This window comes from Callorhinus ursinus, unplaced genomic scaffold, assembly GCF_003265705.2.
Source record: "Callorhinus ursinus isolate GAN/ISIS: 27379988/994484 unplaced genomic scaffold, GSC_fseal_2.0 scaffold34, whole genome shotgun sequence".
In the NCBI taxonomy this organism is placed as follows: domain Eukaryota; kingdom Metazoa; phylum Chordata; class Mammalia; order Carnivora; family Otariidae; genus Callorhinus; species Callorhinus ursinus.
The window spans coordinates 10,942,850-10,962,575 of NW_027397096.1; the positions used below are offsets into that span (position 1 = coordinate 10,942,850).

Below are 19,726 nucleotides of genomic sequence, written 5' to 3' on the forward strand. Positions count from 1 at the left end.
AAAGTTTAATCTGGTTGTATTGAGTAGCTAACATAAGGCAAAAAACATGGAGTTGCTAGAAATATAGCAGTGAACAAAACAGACATGCCCCCACCCTCATGGAGTTTTATAGCCTAGAGGTACATGATCAGGAAAACTGCATTCTAGGGCAATGTCTTCCTCCTACCCCAGTTTCTAACTGACCATGCAATGAAACTGCCCTAAAGCTTAAATTAAGACTCACATGACCAGAGATCAAGTATAAGAATTACTAAAAAGGAACTTCTGAATAATTACTTGGGAAAAAACAGAGAGCCTCTTGGAAACTGACGAGTAAAAGAACAGAGATATAAGAATTAATTTAAAGTAAGAAAGCAACAGCTTAAGAATAAAGGTCTTAAAGCTTTACTTCCCATGCACCCTTCCTCAGGAAGCTACCAGATGATGAATTCCATCAAAATAACACAGTAAGTCAAGAAAGAGGAAACAAGGGATACAGAAAACAGGGGATCCAACACAAAACAGTGAAGGAAATCTCCAGGAAATTGGTGAAAGAAGATCCCAGGATGGCAGCTATGCTTCAAGCACAAGGGCAAAATGTACAGATCGGAGCAGGCCAAAAGGCTCCAAGAAAAATTTTCAATATAATGAACTGAGTGAACACCTGATGTATATTAACATATAGGTAGACTTGGGGCACCTGAGTGCCTCAGTTGGTTAAGCATTTGCCTTCAGCTCAGGTCATGATCCCAGGGTCCTGCGATCGAGCCCCATGTCGCTTCTCCCTCTCCTCCCTGCTCATGCTCTCTCTCTCGCTATCTCTGTCTCTCTCTCAAACACACACACACACACACACACACACACACACACACACAGATAGATTTAACAACTGGGTGGGATCTTTGGGGGTTGAATTACAGTAAATAGAAACCTAAGCAAATAAAATAAAAGACAATTATAAGGACCTAATTATGTAAATACTGAACAATGATCTAACCAAAATTTTTAAATACATATACCAGGGCGCCTGGGTGGCTCAGTTGGTTAAGTGTCTGCCTTCGGCTCAGGTCATGATCCCAGAGTCCTGGGATCGCATCCTGCATCAGCCTCCCCGCTCAGCAGAGAGCCTGCTTCTCCCTCTCCCTCTATCTGTTGCTCTCCCCCACTTGTGTTCGTGCTCTCTGACAAATAAATAAATAAAATCTTAGGGGCGCCTGAGTGGCTCAGATGGTTAAGCGTCTGCCTTCGGCTCGGGTCATGGTCCCGGAGTCCTGGGATCGAGCCCCGCATCGGGCTCCCTGCTCGGTAGGGAGCCTGCTTCTCCCTCTGCCTCTCTCTCTCTCTCTCTGACTCTCATGAATATATAAATAAACATTTTTTAAATAAATAAATAAATAAAATCTTAAAAAAATACAACAAAAAAACATATACCAAGATGAGGAAATGGGACTATAGAAGGAGCACATGTATGTATCTGGAGGACGGGGAGCAGTGAAATAAAGAGCTAAATCCTGATCTTTAATAGTGGGATGCCAATAAATATTCCTTAAATGGAAAAAAAAAGTATCACTACAAATGTATTATTTGGAGATATAATGTAAAGACCAAATTAATAAATTTAAAATATCAAAAGTATTGGACAGTTAGTAGAGGAAAACTGGAAAGGAAGAGAGGAAAACAGTACTACTGTTTTCATAACAAACCCTGTAGAACCATTTGATTCTAAATTATGCACATATATCACTGTGATAAAAATTAAAACTAAAAGAATAAGAAAAGAAGGTGGGAGGGAGGAGCATTAGCCATGGAATACAAGACAAAAAGAACCTTGGACCAAAAAAAAAATAATAATATTTATCTATTTTATTTATTTACTCTTTAGTGAGCTCTATGCCCAATGTGGGGCTTGAGCTCACGACCCTGAGTTCAACAGTCAAATGTTCTACCAACTGAACCAGCCAGGTGCCTCTAAAATTTATTTTTACATCACCTGGACCTATATTTAGAACCAATGAAAGCATTCTATGTTGATGTGAATTTTATTCTCAGCTTCCAAAGTAACACTGTACAACATTTTAAGCAAAAAAGTTTGCAACTCTAACCTTACATTTGGCAGTAGGATGCTACTTGTCATCATAGATGAAAAGTACATGAAAATCACTGTGTGAAAATAAATCATTTCATGGGCAAAATTATTAAATATTATATTTTACCAAAAGACATTCTCAAGTGTTCATGAACATAATACTTAATGCCATACTAGTCTCTTAACGTCTACTCAGGAATTTAATTAGGTATCTAAATTTAAATATCTGAACAAACAAAATCACATACTATACTTAAGGCTCATATATTTTTAACTATCATTCAAAACATTTAGTACATTTTTCTAAGTTGATTAAAGGAAAAGAAATCTTGAGATCAATATATCACTTAATTTACTCAATTCCTGTCAGTACTCGATCCTTTACCCTCCAACCTTACAAACATTATGCAAGTTCTCTAAATCTTCTATCATTTATACATTTATACACTCACCCAGCCATCCAATATTTACTCAGCACTTAAAATATAGCCGGCACTGCACTTATCCTGGCACTGGAGATTCATCATCATGTATGACAATAAACATGTTAATTATATATTATGATAAAGGCTATGAATGAACCATACAGAATAATGTAATACTGACAGACCACTTCGTATAAGACAGTAAAAGAAAGCCTCATGAGGCCATCAGAGCTCATACTTTAGGTATGAAAAATGAGCCAGACCTGTGAAAATTTGTAGGCAGCCTTTCTAGGCTGAGAGGAAAGGAATAACAGGATCTGATCTGAATTTTAGGATTATACTGGCTGGGGCTGTGTGAAACCAGAAAACCACTGCACAGTATCTTAGCAAGGGATGATGGCAGCTGGGACTAGAGCAGTAACAGTGAAGATGAACAGAAGTTAACAGACTGGATATCAAACTAACAGGACTAGATGACAGATTCAAACTGGGGATAAGAAGATAGGTCAGGGGCGCCTGGGTGGCTCAGTTGTTAAGCATCTGCTTTCGGGGCACCTGGGTGGCTGAGTTAAGCGTCTGCCTTCGGCTCAGGTCATGATCCCAGGGTCCTGGGATTGAGCCCGGCGTCGGGCTCCCTGCTCCACGCAGAGCCTGCTTCTCCCTCTCCCATGCCCCCTGCTTGTGTTCCCTCTCTCACTGTGTCTCTCTCTATCAAATAAATAAATAAAATCTTTAAAAAAAAAAGCGTCTGCTTTCGGCTCAGGTCATGATCCCAGGGTCCTGGAATCGAGCCCCACATCGGGCTCTCTGCTCAGAAGGAAGCCTGCTCCTCCCTCTCCCACTCCCCCTGCTTGTGTTCCCTCTCTCGCTGAACCCGATGCAGGGCTCGATCCCAGGACCCCAGGATTATGACCTGAGCTGAAGGCAGACGCGTAATTGACTGAGTCACCCAGGCGCCCCTGTAAAACTTCATTTTAGCCCAGTTTTCTTTTAATGCAGTCCAGTATCAAGGATTCCAAGAACCACGTTATAGCAAGGTCTCGATACAACAAGTTTTCTGAACCTTGTTTACAAGATAGTGATAAACTTGAGATTTCCCTGAAATAAAAAGAGCCTTATGTTAATGAACACTAAATCTCTAATAAAGAAGGGTGTTAAAGGAAGGCCTTCATCTTTGAAGAGATAGGTCTTCTAATAGGTCTCTAACTTTAACAGTAAATCTAGAACTACTAGTTTGATCAGGCTTTTGTCAGTAATTAACTATCCACCTTTGACTTCCAAAAGATCTTTATTTTTAGTAAGAGGAACAAGAGAATTTATTAGCATACAGAAAGAGGTGGAGCGGCTCAATTTATTTATCTTTTTAAAAGCAGATTTTATTTATTTAGTTATTTATTTAAGTAATCTACATCCAGCGTGGGCTTCGAAGTCACAACCCCAAGATCAAGAGTCAACGCTCCTAGCTCTGAGCCAGCCAGGTACCCTTAGATTGGCTCAATTTAAACACATTTATCATGAAGCCCAAAGGGTAAAAGCAGAAGCATAAACAAGCCCTGAACAGAGAAGCCATGCTTTTTGGATATGGTATGAAAAGAACTCTGAGTTCCATTTCAAGTCTTCTCAATACCATTATCAGACCATCAACCAATTTTTTAATTGGTGACATACACTATTATATTTTTAGGTGATTTGACAATTACATACATTACAAAATGCTCACCATGATTAGTATAATTAGCATCTGCCACCAAAGTTATTAGGTATTACTGACTATATTCTCTGTGCTGTACTTTCCATCCCTGTGACTTAATTATTTTATAACTGGAGTTTGTACCTCTTAATCTCCTTCACCTAATTCACCCATTCCCCCACCCCCCTCCTCTCTGGCAACCTGTATCTATGCGCCTGTTGCTCTTTGTTGCTGTTGGTTTATTCGTTTTAAGGTTCCATATAAGTGAAATCATATGGTATTTGCCTTTGTCTGACTTCTTTCATTTAGCATAATACCCTCTAGTCTCCATGTTGTCCCAAATCAAACCACCAACTTTTAATTCATAAATAAAATCCCTCCACCTCTGCAGCTGTTTAACATCAAAGCTTCTAATCCCAGCTCTCAGCATTAATCTCTAGTTCTTCAAATCCAAAAACGGATTTCCTACAGTCACAGCAAGAATAATCACTTCTCTAACTTTTCCTGTGACCTACCATATAATCGAGTGCCAAAAATCTTTCTCCAGAGAAATCACCTCACGACTGGTTGGTCACCACATTCCCAACTCTAGGTACTTACACATCTTTCTGGAAGGCAATCCTGAATGCTGTTACTGTGAAGTCTCTCTAACCAAGCACAAAGACAAACAATGAACAAGAAAAAACAAACAACAGCTGTCCAGTTTGGTAAATGGGGAGGCCATTAACATCAAGTGATGTCACCTCATTCTGCTCATCCTCCCCAAATCCAGGGTTCATTGGCATATTTATCTCCTCTTTGTCATGGACACTCCAAATGGAGTGTCGAACTGAAGATTATGAAGAACAGCACCTGTGTAATTACTTAGGTGACTACATAGAAGCAGACTAACTTAAAACTGCCCCATTTTTCTCCTTCACATATAATAACAGCTGGTTAGGTATACTTGCAAATGGCTTAACCAAAACCTGTAATTCCATGCTAATGCAAGAGAGCTCACTGGTAAATTTAATAAATTCAGACAAAGGCAAGTAAGTGCTTTAATAAGAGAAAATAGTGCATCCCAGAAGGTAACAAGTGTGATATTAAATTTTCATTTATACAATGGTATATTATGCTAAACCAGCTAACATCACAGCATAGAATAATATCAGTGAAATTTTAATATTAATACTATGAAACTTGGTGAATAAAATCTTGGTTGGGGAGTCAATGTTTTGGAGCATATGAGGGCTGGTGGATAATAACCAAAATGCAAAGTACTGGAATCTTCAACTATTACACACTTAATTATTCCAGTAGCAAAGACAACAACCTTTAAGAGATAAGGAAATTAAATTCTTTAGCACACAATTATTGAGCACATACTATGAAATGAGTAGTGTTAGGTATTTTCAGGCCAATACACCAACACACACTCTACATCCCTATAGCACTTCCTTCTATAGCACTGTAGCATTTAACATACTACATGTTAATCATTTATAAATAATATACATATATACTACTTTTTGAAAATATCGTACATTATCAAACATACACAAAATAGAACTTTAAAAAGTTTTACTATTTTATTCCCACCTCCCATGCATTGTCCTGCATACACCTTGAGGGTATACACACTTCAGTGGACTGACCAGCCTATATGCTCCTAGAGAGGGTCTTAGTCATCTTTGTTTCTACAGTGCCTAAGTCACAGGCAACACTCAGTAAAAATGTGCTGAATGAATGAGCAAAGGAGCACTCAAAAACGTGGAACCACAGCATAATTTCTGACATGCTATATTTCATCACCCAACTACTTAGTCTAATATAAGTGCCAAATTCTTCTTAAAGGGATTAAAAGAAATTCACCCACTTTATTTTATTAACACAGTTTAAAAGCTAAAGACAATTTTAATTCAGCCAATTCTTGGGGGGCGGGGGGGGAGGAAGCCTTATAATTCTGTTTCCAGAATGATGAAAAGGAGAGGAGCAGGAAGAAAGAATAAAGAACTGGAGATTTTTAAGGTTTCTTGGAGTTCTGAACTACTCTAAACTGCAATTCATCTTTCATTCAATGTTTTTTCTAATGCTATGTTCCAAGCATTTAGAATATATTTTTAGGAATACACAAGCCACAAACTTAGATGCCAGAGGAAGTGAAGAGATGAACATAGCTGCTAAATTCTCAGTACCCATGAAACACAGGAGATACACTTCAGAAAATACATGCAATCTAAACAAGTGTCAAGCCTTCAAGGAACAGCCTATTTGTGTTCTATTCAAGACTAGATAGACAGAAAGAGGCCCAAAATAAAAGCTACCACTAATACATCTACCTTAAAAAAAATCTTAAGGTATGCTTTCAGAAAACTATTAATGTTTACATAACTGACACACAGTCTAGCTGAAACAGCATGCAAAACCAATCTTCCTAATTTCTAGAGCTTCTGCAATGTAAATGAGAAGTCACTAGACTGGCCTTCACCTAGGTCCAGTGAGCGTTATCTGTCACTGACATAACACTCCATTTCCAAGGCCCCATTTTAGAAGATAAACTGCCTGCAATTCCTTGTTTGCAGCAATATACAGTTGGCTATTTTTTTTTAATACTACCTAATTATGGTTAGGCATTATTTACTGCTCAATAATTTTAACTAAAGCCAAGTGGGTATTTCAGTAGTTTATCAAGCTTGCTTTTCACTTGTATAGTGATGCATATAACCTACAGTGTATTTGTCCAATCCTCTCCCTACCCACGCTCCAAATCACCTTACAAGGAAGACTCTATGGACAGAGGTTTCAGTATCTATTTAGATTCTTCACATGCCCCTCAAAAGTTCCCAAACTATTTTTTTGCTCTATCAAAAGCTTTATAAATTCTTTCTATAATCTTAGTAAAAGAAATTCTACAGTAGGAGCGCTTGGGTGGCTCAGCTGGTTAAGCCTCTGCCTTTGGCTCAGATCATGATCCCAGGGTCCAGGGATGGAGCCCTGAGTCAGACTCCCTGCTCAGCAGGAAGTCTGCTTCTCCCTCTCCCCCTGCCCCTTCCCCCCTCATGCTGTCTCACACTCTAAAATATAAATAAAATCTTTAAAAAGAAAGAAAAAGAAAGAAAGAAAGAGAAAGAAAGAAAGAGAAAGAAAAAGAAAAAGAAAGAAAGAAAAATTCTATAGGTCTAACATTTTGGGGCACCTGGGTGGCTTAGCTGGTTAAGTCTGTCTTCAGCTTGGGTCGTGATCTCAGGGTCCTGCTCAACGGGGATTCTGCTTCTTCCTCTACCTCTGCCCCTAGCCCCCCACCCCCGCTCGTGTGCATGCTCTCTCAAATAAATAAAAATCTTTAAAAATAAAGTCTAACATTTACTACAGTAAACAGTATGTTCAAAAGAATTACCCACTTTTTAAAAAAAGCTCCTGGTTTACATTTAGAAATACTATTTATCAACGTGCTTCTCTCTTTTGCTTCTATTTTCCTCTGAAGCAAAACTAATAAAACATAAATTTATTCAAAGAATAATTTAAAAAGGTTTTAACAAATATTTTTGCTACCTCTTCAAATATTCATTTTAAAATTCAACAGGCAAACACTTCGTAATAAACTGAAGACCTTCAATCAAATCAGTTTAAAATGCACCAACTATTAATTTCATTTATATTTACAAAAGTACTAAAATCTTAGTTTGATATGAGAGTGAGCAAGGTAGAGTTTAATAAAAGTTAAATTTTAGAATTCCTTTAATGCCAGCTACATCACCCACAAACTTAAGAAACTGAACACTTCTGAACCATGAAGCTGTAAACCAATTTGAGTGATGTCCTCTTTCATGCCATGTAAGCCATTGCCTAATTGAGGCCAGACCTGTCAGGCTTGACAGCATCCCGGAAATGACTAGCCTACTAGAGCTGGAAACACATCAAGAATTTGGAATATTTCTCATATTGAGAAAAAAGTTCAAGCGAGATTGTCCATAAGAACAATCATTACACTGTTCGGTAGAAAAAAGATAGAAAAAGCTTATGTTTGTGTTTCTGGCCAGGCCACAATGAATACACCTAAATTCTGTATCTATTTTCCGGTGATGTCCCTCTGAATTTATCTTTTTTTCCTACATACGAACAGAGTTCACTACTAAATCATTTTGAATGCCTGTCTTTTAATCCAATTTTTATTTTGTATCCTTAGCTACTGACACCATTACCTGGAGCATGGCTGGTTTCTTGACTTAGAAACCTGTTAACAATAATGCCAAGCATCCAACCTGCTTAAATGTTTCACTTCTTACCAAGAAAATCCATTAAATGTCGACAATACAAGCATACATACATATACATACATACACACACACACACACACACACACACTCAAATCCTAGTCATGAAAAATTAAGTCACATTCTGGCCATAAACTATGCAACAGACACTTCCAGTTAGCGTGTGCTGTAGTGATCACGGACAGCGGTATCAGAGTAAGTGGTAGGGGGTTGGGGCTGTTAACAACACACTGTGCATCAGAGCCAATAAGCAGCAGGCTAGGACTGGCAGCAAGGCCGGTCTCTAAAGGGAGCTATAACACAATATCAGAATGCTGGATTTCCGAATGCCATTTTACAGGGAGGAGGGGGTGAGAACTGGGGATCAAGTGCAATGTAAGGCTCTGGCCAGTGTCTAAGGAGGTGAAACCTAAAACAAGGTCTTGTGGCAACACCAGCTGTCCAGTCTCATCTCACCTCAAATACAACTTAATTTCAGGGGTCGTTTTTATCAAAGTCAGTCGCTCAAAGGGTGAGGGGGTGGTAGAAGTGGATGATGGTAGCCCCTAGAGACTGGCAAAGGCCCTTGGAAAAGGCGGAGACTCCACAATTGGAAGGGGCTTCCAGCAGCAAAAAGAGAAGAGGGCTTTGCAGCCGCCTCCCCTCTCCCTCCCAACCAAGGCTGTTGAGTACGAGCTCAGGATGTTGTCAGGTTTTATGAAGGAGTGATATGAGAAAATGGCAGTAAAGGATGAGGGGGGCTGGAAGGGCTGGTGCCACCCAAGAAAGGGGGGAGAGGACTTCCCTGGACACAGCCAGGATAACAACGTCACCAAAGAGCACGGGCATTTCCCTACCGGCACCAGATACTCCTCTCTGGGAAAGCTTCTCCCCCTTCCATACGGTCCCCATTCCCAAACACTTCTCCCACCCGACCCTTCTCCCCAATAATATTCCCCATTCGCTGGCCTCCTTTCCCTTCCGCCTCTGGCGCCCCACGCCCTCAACCTCTCCTCCCCTTCCCGGGTCACCCACCCTTCGGGGCAGCCCGTCGCTGGCCTCCCCGGCAGCTCGCCCAGACCCCTCCCCCCTCACCTCTCCTCAGCGCCTCCTCGTAGCTGAGGAATCCGATCCGTGACTCCTTGGCGCCCATGCTCCCCTCATCCCCTCGGCCGGGGGTCGGAGCCTGATCTCGCCCCCAACCCCCCTCCCGCCCACGACTCGGCGTCCCTGGGTGACGGTGTCGGCGTCCCCCAGCCCCCTCCTCCCCCCACACTAACAAGTGCGGCTTCTGCCCCGGCAGCTCCTCCCGGCCGCCGCCACCGCCTCCATGCCGAATCACGTGACACGCTCCCACCCCGCCCCCTTCCCCTCCCTCCTACTCCGCCCTTCTCCTCTCTCCTCCCTTCCCTTTCCTCCTCACGCCCTCTTCCCTCCCCCCTCTCCCCGCCCGCCGGCCCCGCCGAGGGTCACCTGACCCGAGGCCAGAGATTGTTCCGGGTAATGGCCGCCAAGGGCCACACGCTCCGCCCCGCCCCTACGCTCTCCGCGCTCGGGAGCGTAGGGGCGGGGCCGAATCCCGCGCGTAACGCATCATCCCGCAGCTTCCCGCCAATCCGAAGCCCCAAGGCCCGGGAGCCTCCGCCCACCTGAGGGGGCGACTTCCGGGGCGCTCGGAGCCGTGACTCCCGCCCACCCGTTCTGGCGTCTGGGGGCGGGGCCGGAGCAACTGGCGTTTGGGGTGTCCTTGGACAGGCCCCATCTTGGGTGGGATCTTAGGGAACCGGGGTCTGAGGGGTGCAGTGAGAGAAAGGGGTTGGGCAGGGGAGAAACTCCTAACGTTATGGAAATTTTTGGCTGGGAGGGAGTTGTGAAAGGAAAGAGACCCTCAAGGATTTCCTGTGACGAAAGCGTTCTTAATCCGGGTGGGGAGATCCCTAAGGAAAATGAACCTTGTGAAAAGTTTAGAATATCTTCCTTTTCACGTTATCCCGTCTCCCCCTTCCACCCCAGTTGACTCTAGATTTTCTTTCACGTCCGCAAGCCCACCTCCCGCTCTGAACCTGCCTCTATAGAATCTCTAGAAGCTCCTCTGCAAAAGGCTTAGCTTCTCTCTAAGAGTTGCTCCCCACCAGAGATGTGAGGCTTACAAGATTTGCAACGGAGCCCCTTTTCAAAAAAGTTCTTTTTTATTGTGGTAAAATACTAACAATTAACCATTTTTATGTACCTTATGAGTGGAATCATACAATATTTCTCCTTTCCTGTCTGGCTGGACTTAGCATAATATCCTCAGGTTTTGTCCCTGTTGTAGCATGTGTCAGAATTTCCCAGATTTATTGTATGATCCGGGATTCCACTTGCCAAAAGAATGCAGGGACACATATTTATACACCCATATTTATAGAACATTATTCCCAATAGCCAAAATGTAGAAATAACCCAAGTGTCCATCAATGGACAGATGAATAGATGTGGTTTAGCTGACCTTTGAACACATTTGACTGCAGGGGTCCTCTTGTATGTGGATTTTTTTCCCATAAACACAGTAGAGTACTGTAAGTGTATTTTCCTTATGGTTTTCTTAACGTTTTCTTTTCTCTAGCTTATGTTATTATAAGAATACAGTATAGAAAACATATAGCATGTAATATATGTGTTAACTGTTTAAGTTATTGGCAAGGCTCTGATTAATCAACAGTGGTAAAGTTTTGGAGGATTTTTGCCTATACAGGAGGGTTGGTACCCCGTCTTGTTCAAAAGTCAAGTGTGTGTGTGTGTGTGTGTATGCACATACAGGTGTATATACAACAATGTATTTTGCATGTATATATATACACACACACAATATACAGATGTATTCTATATGCAGTTAATATTCAATTCCTCGCTTTTTTTAAAGATTTTATTTATTTATTTGACAGAGAGAGACAGTGAGAAAAGGAACACAAGCAGCAGGGTGGGAGAGGGAGAAGCAGGCTCCCTGCAGAGCAGGGAGCCCGATGGGGGGCTCGATCCCAGGACCCTGAGATCACGACCTGAGCCGAAGGCAGCTGCTTAACTGACTGAGCCACCCAGGTGCCCCAATTCCTCGCTTTTTAAGTCTATTTAATTTGTTTCTGTTAGTCTTCACCCTCAAAGTCACAGGGTAAAGCTTTTGGATAAGGAAATAACTTTGAAAAATAACTATTTGGATTAGATTAGACAGGAGGTGCCAGTTAGGTAATTCAGAGCCAGCAAAAGGATTTTAGTTCCTAAAGCCAACAGATTATAATATGCCCTGCTAGAGAAAGAAGGCAATACTCTCGTTTCTCTACTCACATTTCCTGGCAAACCAGATCAGCAGCATGGCATTAGTCACCGTGCTGCCCTTTCCAGTTCACCATGAGGCAGTTAATTTTAAGACCTCAGATTAGTTTCATTACTAAAAGGCCATGAATAAGGGGGTTGGGAACATACTTCAAAGCCTTTAATTTCCAGATCATTAGTTTGGGTATAGACAGAAGTATCCAGACAAAACAACTCTGTCGTCTTCAGCCTGCAGTTAGATTATCATAATTAATGGGAAGTGAATCTTAAGGGCTCAGCTGTAGGGGAAAGACCCTCAAGAGTTCAACTGCAACATACCTAAGCATTATTACTGTCCCAAATAATCAATACCTAAAGGCAACCTTGGTGTACAAAAGATAGACCTGAGTGATTATCTACCCATTTGATGTACAGTGGAATTAGAAGCAAATTGTTTTAGCTCTTTGTAGTACTTGCCCCCTTTGAAAGGTGGGACTAGAGTTGGACTTAACCTATCATATGAAATAGTAAATTATTATAAAATACTGGGGAAAGAATAGAATATAAACTCTGTAGTGAAAGATTTAAAGCAGTACTAACATACAGGAACTTTTAAAATTTCCTCCTTGGTTTCAGGCCTGCATTCCCATAGGGCCATAAAAATTTTCATCTTAATCACATAGTTTACCATGGATTAAACACTTCCCAATATTGTGAGTTGAAATAGCAAACTAAGAAATAGTATTTCTCCTTTGAGTTAAATTAAGCATATTATTGAAGGCAGTGAAGAAGATATGTCTGATGGGAATTTTAAATGTTAAGCTGGGATTAAAACCTGCCTTCTGGTTTGTATTACACAGTATCAGGCAGTCAAATGTTAAACATCCCTCTATAACTTAAAATTGACACAGTACTTAAGTTTGATGAGTAGAAAATCTAAAGTCTACCTGCCATGATGAAAGGAATTCTATTAATCAATTATTTGTTCATTTTCATTATATTTCACTTAATCTGGTGAGGAGTTGGCCAGCCACCTGATTTTAAGCATTAGGTTGCACTTGGGGAACCATTGTTTTAACTGTAATTACATGCCTGTGAAAGAGTTGTTCATATGAAGATTTAAAGCATGGGAGATTGGCATGTAATTTCTACTTCCAGTTGAGCAACCTAAATGACAGTGTTCCTCAGTTTGTACTCCCAGAGAAATAACACAGGAATAGGGCAGAGTCATTTTAGAACTTGCCAAAGAGGCTTAGGTCATAGACAGGGAGGTCAGTACAATAAAGAAGGTATGCAACAGCACCTAATTTATGTATAACTTGATTGCCATAAAATGAGGCCACAGTGAATGAAGCATGACTGCACAATAAGAGAACTGGGATTTTTCTTCTAGTATTATGCACTTGTTGCCTTATAATGACAAAATACGAGGATGTGGTCACTGTGTTATATTTTTTAAAATATAGGTATTTTAGAGTAAATGAAAATGTAACTTTCAAGACTTCAAGTTATTTTTAATGAAAATAATATACATTCTACGTAAAAAAATGTTTTTCCATCAGTGAAAAAAGTGTATATAAAGTAAAAGGTCATACTTCTACTTCACCCAGTCTTATTCCCTAGGAGTGTGTATCCTTCCAGTTTTTTGTAACTATACCCACTACACACCTTTTTCTTAGTCTACATACTAATCTGCAATTTCTTTTTCAATCAATAGTATAGCTCAAACTGCTTTTCATGTCAGCTTATAGATTTACCTTATTCTTTTTAACATACATAATGTGCCAATTTTGTGTATTTAATGTATAATTTACCAATCACCTGTTGATGAACATTAGTTTCAAGGGTTTTAATATCACAAACATTGTTGCAATTAACATCCTAGTACATATATCCTCTTTACAAATGTGAGTATATCTGTAGATGGAATTTCCAGAAGTTGAACTGCAGAATCTTTTTTTTTTAAAGTGTAATCTTTTTGTTGTTGTTTTTAAAGATTGTATTTATTTATTTGACAGAGAGAGACAGAGCGAGAGAGGGAACAGAAGCAGGGGGAGTGGGAGAGGGAGAAGCAGGCTTCCCGCGGAGCAGGGAGCCAGATGCGGGGCTCAATCATGACCTGAGCTGAAGGCAGACGCTCAACGACTGAGCCACCCAGGTGCCCCTGAACTGCAGAATCTTAAGACTATGCACCTTTTAAGTTTTAATAGTAGATGTTGCCAAATTGCTAGAAAGATTTGGATCATTTTCATTCTAATCAAGAGTTTCTGAGAAAACGAATTTCCTCTCACCTTGCTAACATTAATATCAATTTAAACTAATTTTTGTCTTTACCCTCTACCTATCACAAATCTTACCAACACAGAACTGAATCCCTGCTTTTCTAGACATGAAATTCATTTTCATTTTAAACCTGGACAAAGGGGCGTCTTGGTGGCTTCCTTTGAGCATCTGCCTTCCGCTCGAGTCATGATCCCAGGGTCCTGGGATCAAGCCCCAAGTTGGGCTCCCTGCTCAGCAGGGAGTCTGCTTCTCCCTCTCCCTCTGCTGCTCCCCCTCTGCTCATGCTCTGTCTCTCACTTTCTCTCTCTCTCAAATAAATAAAATCTTTAAATAAATAAATAAATAAACCTGGACAAAATATTTTAAGAATGACTAAAGAGATGTCATTCTCAGGATGCCTGGGTGGCTCAGTCCGTTAAGCGTCTGCTCAGGTCATGATCCCAGAGTCCTGGGATCGAGTCCTACATCAGGCTTCCTGCTGAGCAGGGAGCCTGCTTCTCCCTCTGCCTGCCGCTCCCCCAGCTTGTGCGCTCTCTCCCTTAAATAAATAAATGAAATCTTTAAGAAATATCATTCTCTCATCTGCATTTAAAGGTGTTTCTCCTTTCTGTTTATCATTCTTTAAGAGGTGCCTACATTAGGCAAAATTTCAACAGTGCCTATTCCCTAGGAGCTTCTGACTCACAAGATACATAGGCTAAAACTAAGAATGGGAAAGAAGTAAAACATTCAAAGGGAGGGCCTTTAACTTAGACCTACTTTAGAAGGTGTCTTTTTCTGTCTTACCACAATCCATGCTTCGCAAACAATTTATCCACTGAACCTATGAGTAAATGTTTACTCTTGTATAATACTCCAAATTGCCCCCCGCCACCCGAACTGCAATGATGTTGTATTTATGTCTCTTTCAAATTAATAGTTTACAAGGTTAGGGAATAGGTACTGTGGACAGTTTCAACAGTAAATGTTGTTGTTCTTGCTGTTGTTAGCTCCTGAAAAATCAAGCAGCTTCTTTTTAGTCCTCGTCTGATCTTATTCCTTCTATTTCTTCTAATGTGACAACTATATTTTACTCTTAGGCCAGTCTTTTCCAGCAAAATAGAAACTACAAACTAGGAGGCTAGAATTAATATTCACTGAGATGTAGAATAGATGACAAAGGGAAGGGCAGGTTTGTGGGACAAGTTCAGGAGCTCAGCTTTGGATCTGTTACTTTTGAAATGCCTATTGGACATCCAAGCGGAGATGTTGAATAGAGAGTTAAATATTTGTCTGAAGTGAGAAATGGTTCTGGCTGGAGATATAAATTGAGGAGTCATTAGAGATTCATGATACTTTAAGATACTTTAAGAATAAGTACATTAATTGAATTCTAATCAGAAGTTAAAACATAGAATAATACAGAATCCAGTTCCGAACAAATAAGATATGCCTTACTTCAGTTTCTCGGATCGAAGACTTGTCAAGTCATCTGAAGTCCAGCTTATCATGCTAATATGCTTTGTTAGATATTTGAGAAATGCCAACTCTAGCTGTATACCTTAGACTTTGATTTCTTTGTCTAGTGGATGAAGGCTTTAAACTCAATCAGGCTTTTTCCAGTTCTTAAATTCTATTATCTTATTATCTCTTGAAATGTATGTTCTCTTGCCGGCTCAAATCTTTTTATTTTTTGGTCATGCTGAGTTTTTTCTCACCTGGCTATTAATATAATGCTTCTATTCTGTTTTCCACCTTTTACTGAACTACCAGTTTGCTATTTGTCTAATTATCCTCCCTTTCTTCACTCCAAGCTTCCTTTCAATTAATAACTATTGTTTTGATGGGGAAGACTATGCATGCATGGGGAGAGGGGCTATATGGGAAATCTCTGTACTTTCTGCTCAGTTTTGCTGTGAACCTAAAACTGCTCTAAAAAATCAAGTGTGTTAATAAAAAATTCTGATAGAGCCGTACCTGCCTACATGTAGGTATTTAATAGCTAGTAATTGTGGTATAATTCAAAACCTCTGACATTCACAGTGGGAGTGAAGATGGAGTAAATCATTAGTCTTCAAAGGAGTTAGTAGGTGAAGCTAGATATGCAGTATGTGAGTTGCGATCTAGGTTTAGGTAAAACTTTTTGCTTGGCGATCCTGATCCAACAAGTAAAAATTTTTAAAAATCCCAATGTTTTCTTCCAGAAGGATTTGAAAGCTATAAAATAGCATTTGGCCAAAATTTTTTTGGCAATTATATTTATTTACTGGCATTCTGGGGGTGGGGGTGGCATCAAATCTGGGTTTCTTTGAAAAAGGAAGGAAATTCATATAAAAACAGAAGAAGTTGAGAAGTGTCTAACTCATGTCTAACATCTTCTCACTGCCCCAACATTTGGTATGAATGTTGCAAATAGCTCATTTTTAAAATTTATTAAGCATTTTCTGTGTGCAAGGGACTGTGTTAAACCCTAGGGAATACAAAGATGAATTCTTTTTAAAGCCTCTAGGAAGTACTATGATCAAGACAAATATAGTATGTTATGGGAACTGAGACTAGGGAGAGTCCAAATTAAAGGAGTGGGGGAGGGAGGGAAGCCTTGGGGGATGGGAGTCTTGAAGGACCAAGTAAGAAATCAGCCATTCATTCACTCCTTCAGCAAGTTCAAAGTGCCTAGTATGTAGCAGGCATCATCCTAGGTCCTGAAGATATGGAATTGAACAAAGAAAAATTCCTGGTCTTATGAAATTTACTTTTTAAGGAAAACGAAAGACAAAATAAATAAAATAATGGAGTTCATTGGTAACAAGTTCTGTGGAGAAAAATTGCAGAGAAAGGAGACAGAAGTGCTGAGATGAAGGCTATAATTTAAAATAGAATAGTCAGAGAGGAGCAAAAAGGTGATCTTTAAGCCTAAATCTAAAGGAGATAATGGAGTAAACCTTGTGGATATCCTAGGCACCGAGGCAAGAGCATCCTGGCTGGTATAAGGATCAGCAAGGAGCAAGTGTGACTGAACACTGAGGGAAGTGGTTGGAGGTACATCCTCCCTGAAGACTTTGGCTCTTACTGTTTAGAAAATGGGATGCCATTGAGGGATTTTGCATAGAGAAGAGACCTGTCATACACTTGAAATGGATCTCTTTGATGTGTTGAAAATGAACTGGAGTGAGAGAAGAGATGAAAGGGTAAAAAGACAGAGGAGTGCCTTTCTGTCTCAGTTGGGAGAGCATATGACTCTTGATCTCTGGGTTGTGAGTTTGAGCCCCAGGTTGTGTGTGGAGTTTACTTGAAAAAGAAAGAAAAAGACAGGAAGGAAAGAAGAAAGAAAGAGAGAGAGAGAGAAAGGGTAAATACAGGGAGACCAGTTGGAAGGCTACTGCAGATACCCAGGCAGGGAGGGTTAAGGGGTGAATGGTGGGGTCCAAGATAATATTTTGAAGGAAGAGCCAACAGGATTTATCGATAGACTGAACTGGGATGTGTCAGAGAATAGCCACTTCAAACTTGGTGGCCAAAGGAACTAGGAGGCTAGAATTAATATTCACTGAGATGTAGAATAGATGACAAAGGGAAGGGCAGGTTTGTGGGACAAGTTCAGGAGCTCAGCTTTGGATCTGTTACTTTTGAAATGCCTATTGGACATCCAAGCAGAGATGTTGAATAGTGAGTTAAATATTTGTCTGAAGTGAGAAATGGTTCTGGCTAGAGATATAAATTGAGGAGTCATTAGAGATTCATGATATTTAAAGTCATGGAACTGGATGAGATCTCCCAGGACATGATCCACTCCCAAGGTAACTGGGGCTTCCAACATTAAAAGTTCAGAGATGGGGAACTAGCAAGAAGAATGAGAAGGGGAAGCCAGTGAGGTAGGAAAGCAAAGAATGAGGAAAAGAGGGGAGTGCCTGGGTGGCTCAGTCGGTTGAGTGGCCAACTCTTATTTTGCCTGGGGTCATGATCTCAGGGTCCTGGGATCAGGCCCCAGTAGCCTCAGGGTCCTAGGGTGGAGCCTCAGCGCTCAGCAAGGAGTCTGCTTGAGGATTCTTTCTCCCTCTCCCTCTGCCCCTCCTCCCATGCACATGCTCTCTCCCTCTCAAGTAAACCAATCTTTAAAGGGTTGGGGGAGAGCATTCCAGGAAAGAAGAAAAGTGTGAATAAAGGCACAGAGGTATAAAGTAGAACTCAAAAGATAAGAAGCTCTGCCTCATCATAAATGCCCTTTATATGAACAAAAAAGCTAGCTACTAACACAACTGAAGAATCAAAATGCATTATTAACTAGCAAGGTAATAATTCTCACTTCTAACAGTTGGTAAGAATTATAAGTATTTCAGGTAGATTTTAAGAGCTTATTTGCTTTTCATCAGATTTCTATTTTGCTGTGATCTCTTTGATCTATCAATGGACAATACTTGACAGAAGGTTCTGGGGACAGTATGTACTCTTAAAATTTGTTCTACAAGAATTGAGTTAGGCTAAAGTATGATAATTAATGGTAGAAGGTAGATTTCTACCTATACATGAACTTCAGCCTGGATGTCACTCAAGAGAGATTGTTTAGGCCCACATATTTTTGTGTACATTAGTAAATAATACTGACATCCTAATTAATTCATACCAAAGTCTGAGGGAGTACCCAATGGATACTAAGATTGTCCCCAGAAAGTCCACAGGGAAAGGGTTCGATTTCTCCAACTCAGAAAAGCTCTCTTCATTAGTAGCTCAGACCACATCCTAGACTCATGGGCAACCTTTCCCTAAAACAGTACTAAATTAACCCAAATCGCTAATTTCTATGGATATGGAACAAAAACAAAGGTGGGCAGATTAAAATTCTAGTTATAGATCACTGTGTGCATTTATTAACTACACCCAATCTTGCATTATGCAAACATTTCTCCATCCTCAATACTCCATCCCTCACTAATCTCAAACTTTTTCATTCCCCTGAAGTACTTGAGCACTAAATGGAATTACATGCCAGTACATATATATTTGTTTCTACATGTGAGCATACCCGTGCCATTGCATGTGATTGTGATTCTGATTATTATTGCTGCTCAAGAAATTACCCCCAAAACTTAGTGGCATAAAAGAATGATAATATTTATTTTGCTTATGAATCTGTGATTTGGGCAAGGTTCTGCGGAGAGAGCTAACCATTCCTCCATTTAGTCAGCAGCAACAGCTTGAAAGCTAAGGAGTGGAATCCTCTGAAGGCTCGCTCACTCACATGCCTGACAGTTGGTGCCTGTCGTTGGCTGAGACCTTAGCTGGAACCGTGGGCACAAACAATGTGCTTCCTCTTTTCCTCACAACACTGTGGCTAGTTTCCAAAGGTGAGCAGTGGCGCTGTGCCTGTGGTGTGGAGGACAGGAGTAATCAGCTTACGTTGTATCATCTTTTATGACCTAGCCTTAGATGCAACACAATGTCACTTGGGCTGCATTCTAGCCATTGAAGTGGTCACAAAGTTCTGCCTGGGTTCAAGGAGAGGGGAAATGGGGTCCAGCAGTATTGCTGTGACACAGCCTGCCTTCTGGTGAAAACAATTTACATTTCTCCTGTCTACAATCTACATTCATCCCTTTCTCCAAAATCCGAGTTATTAATCCAGGTTCAAGCCTGGACTGTAGGATCTCATCATTGAGATCAGGTCCAGGTGTGAATGAGGCTACTTGGGTGTGTTTCTCTCTCTCTCTTTTGAGTCTCTCTCTCCCTTTTGAAGATTTTATTTTTAAGTAATCTCTACACCCAG

The 19,726-nt window shown here is 40.6% G+C and overlaps 1 protein-coding gene across 3 annotated transcripts in view; it reads right to left on the bottom strand.

The window, feature by feature from the left end:
• The window catches only part of USP32 (ubiquitin specific peptidase 32), a 213,956-nt gene extending 204,291 nt beyond the window's left edge, over positions 1 to 9,665 (bottom strand). For 2 of the 3 annotated variants that reach the window (XM_025851484.2, XM_025851483.2), the window contains exon 1: positions 9,511 to 9,665. In XM_025851484.2, coding sequence (XP_025707269.1) covers positions 9,511 to 9,568 — 58 coding nt within the window. In that variant the 5' untranslated portion in view covers positions 9,569 to 9,665. The remainder of the gene's footprint in view (positions 1 to 9,510) is intronic. The other variant, XM_073879501.1, reaches the window with a different exon arrangement.
• Between the last annotated feature and the right edge of the window lie 10,061 nt (positions 9,666 to 19,726).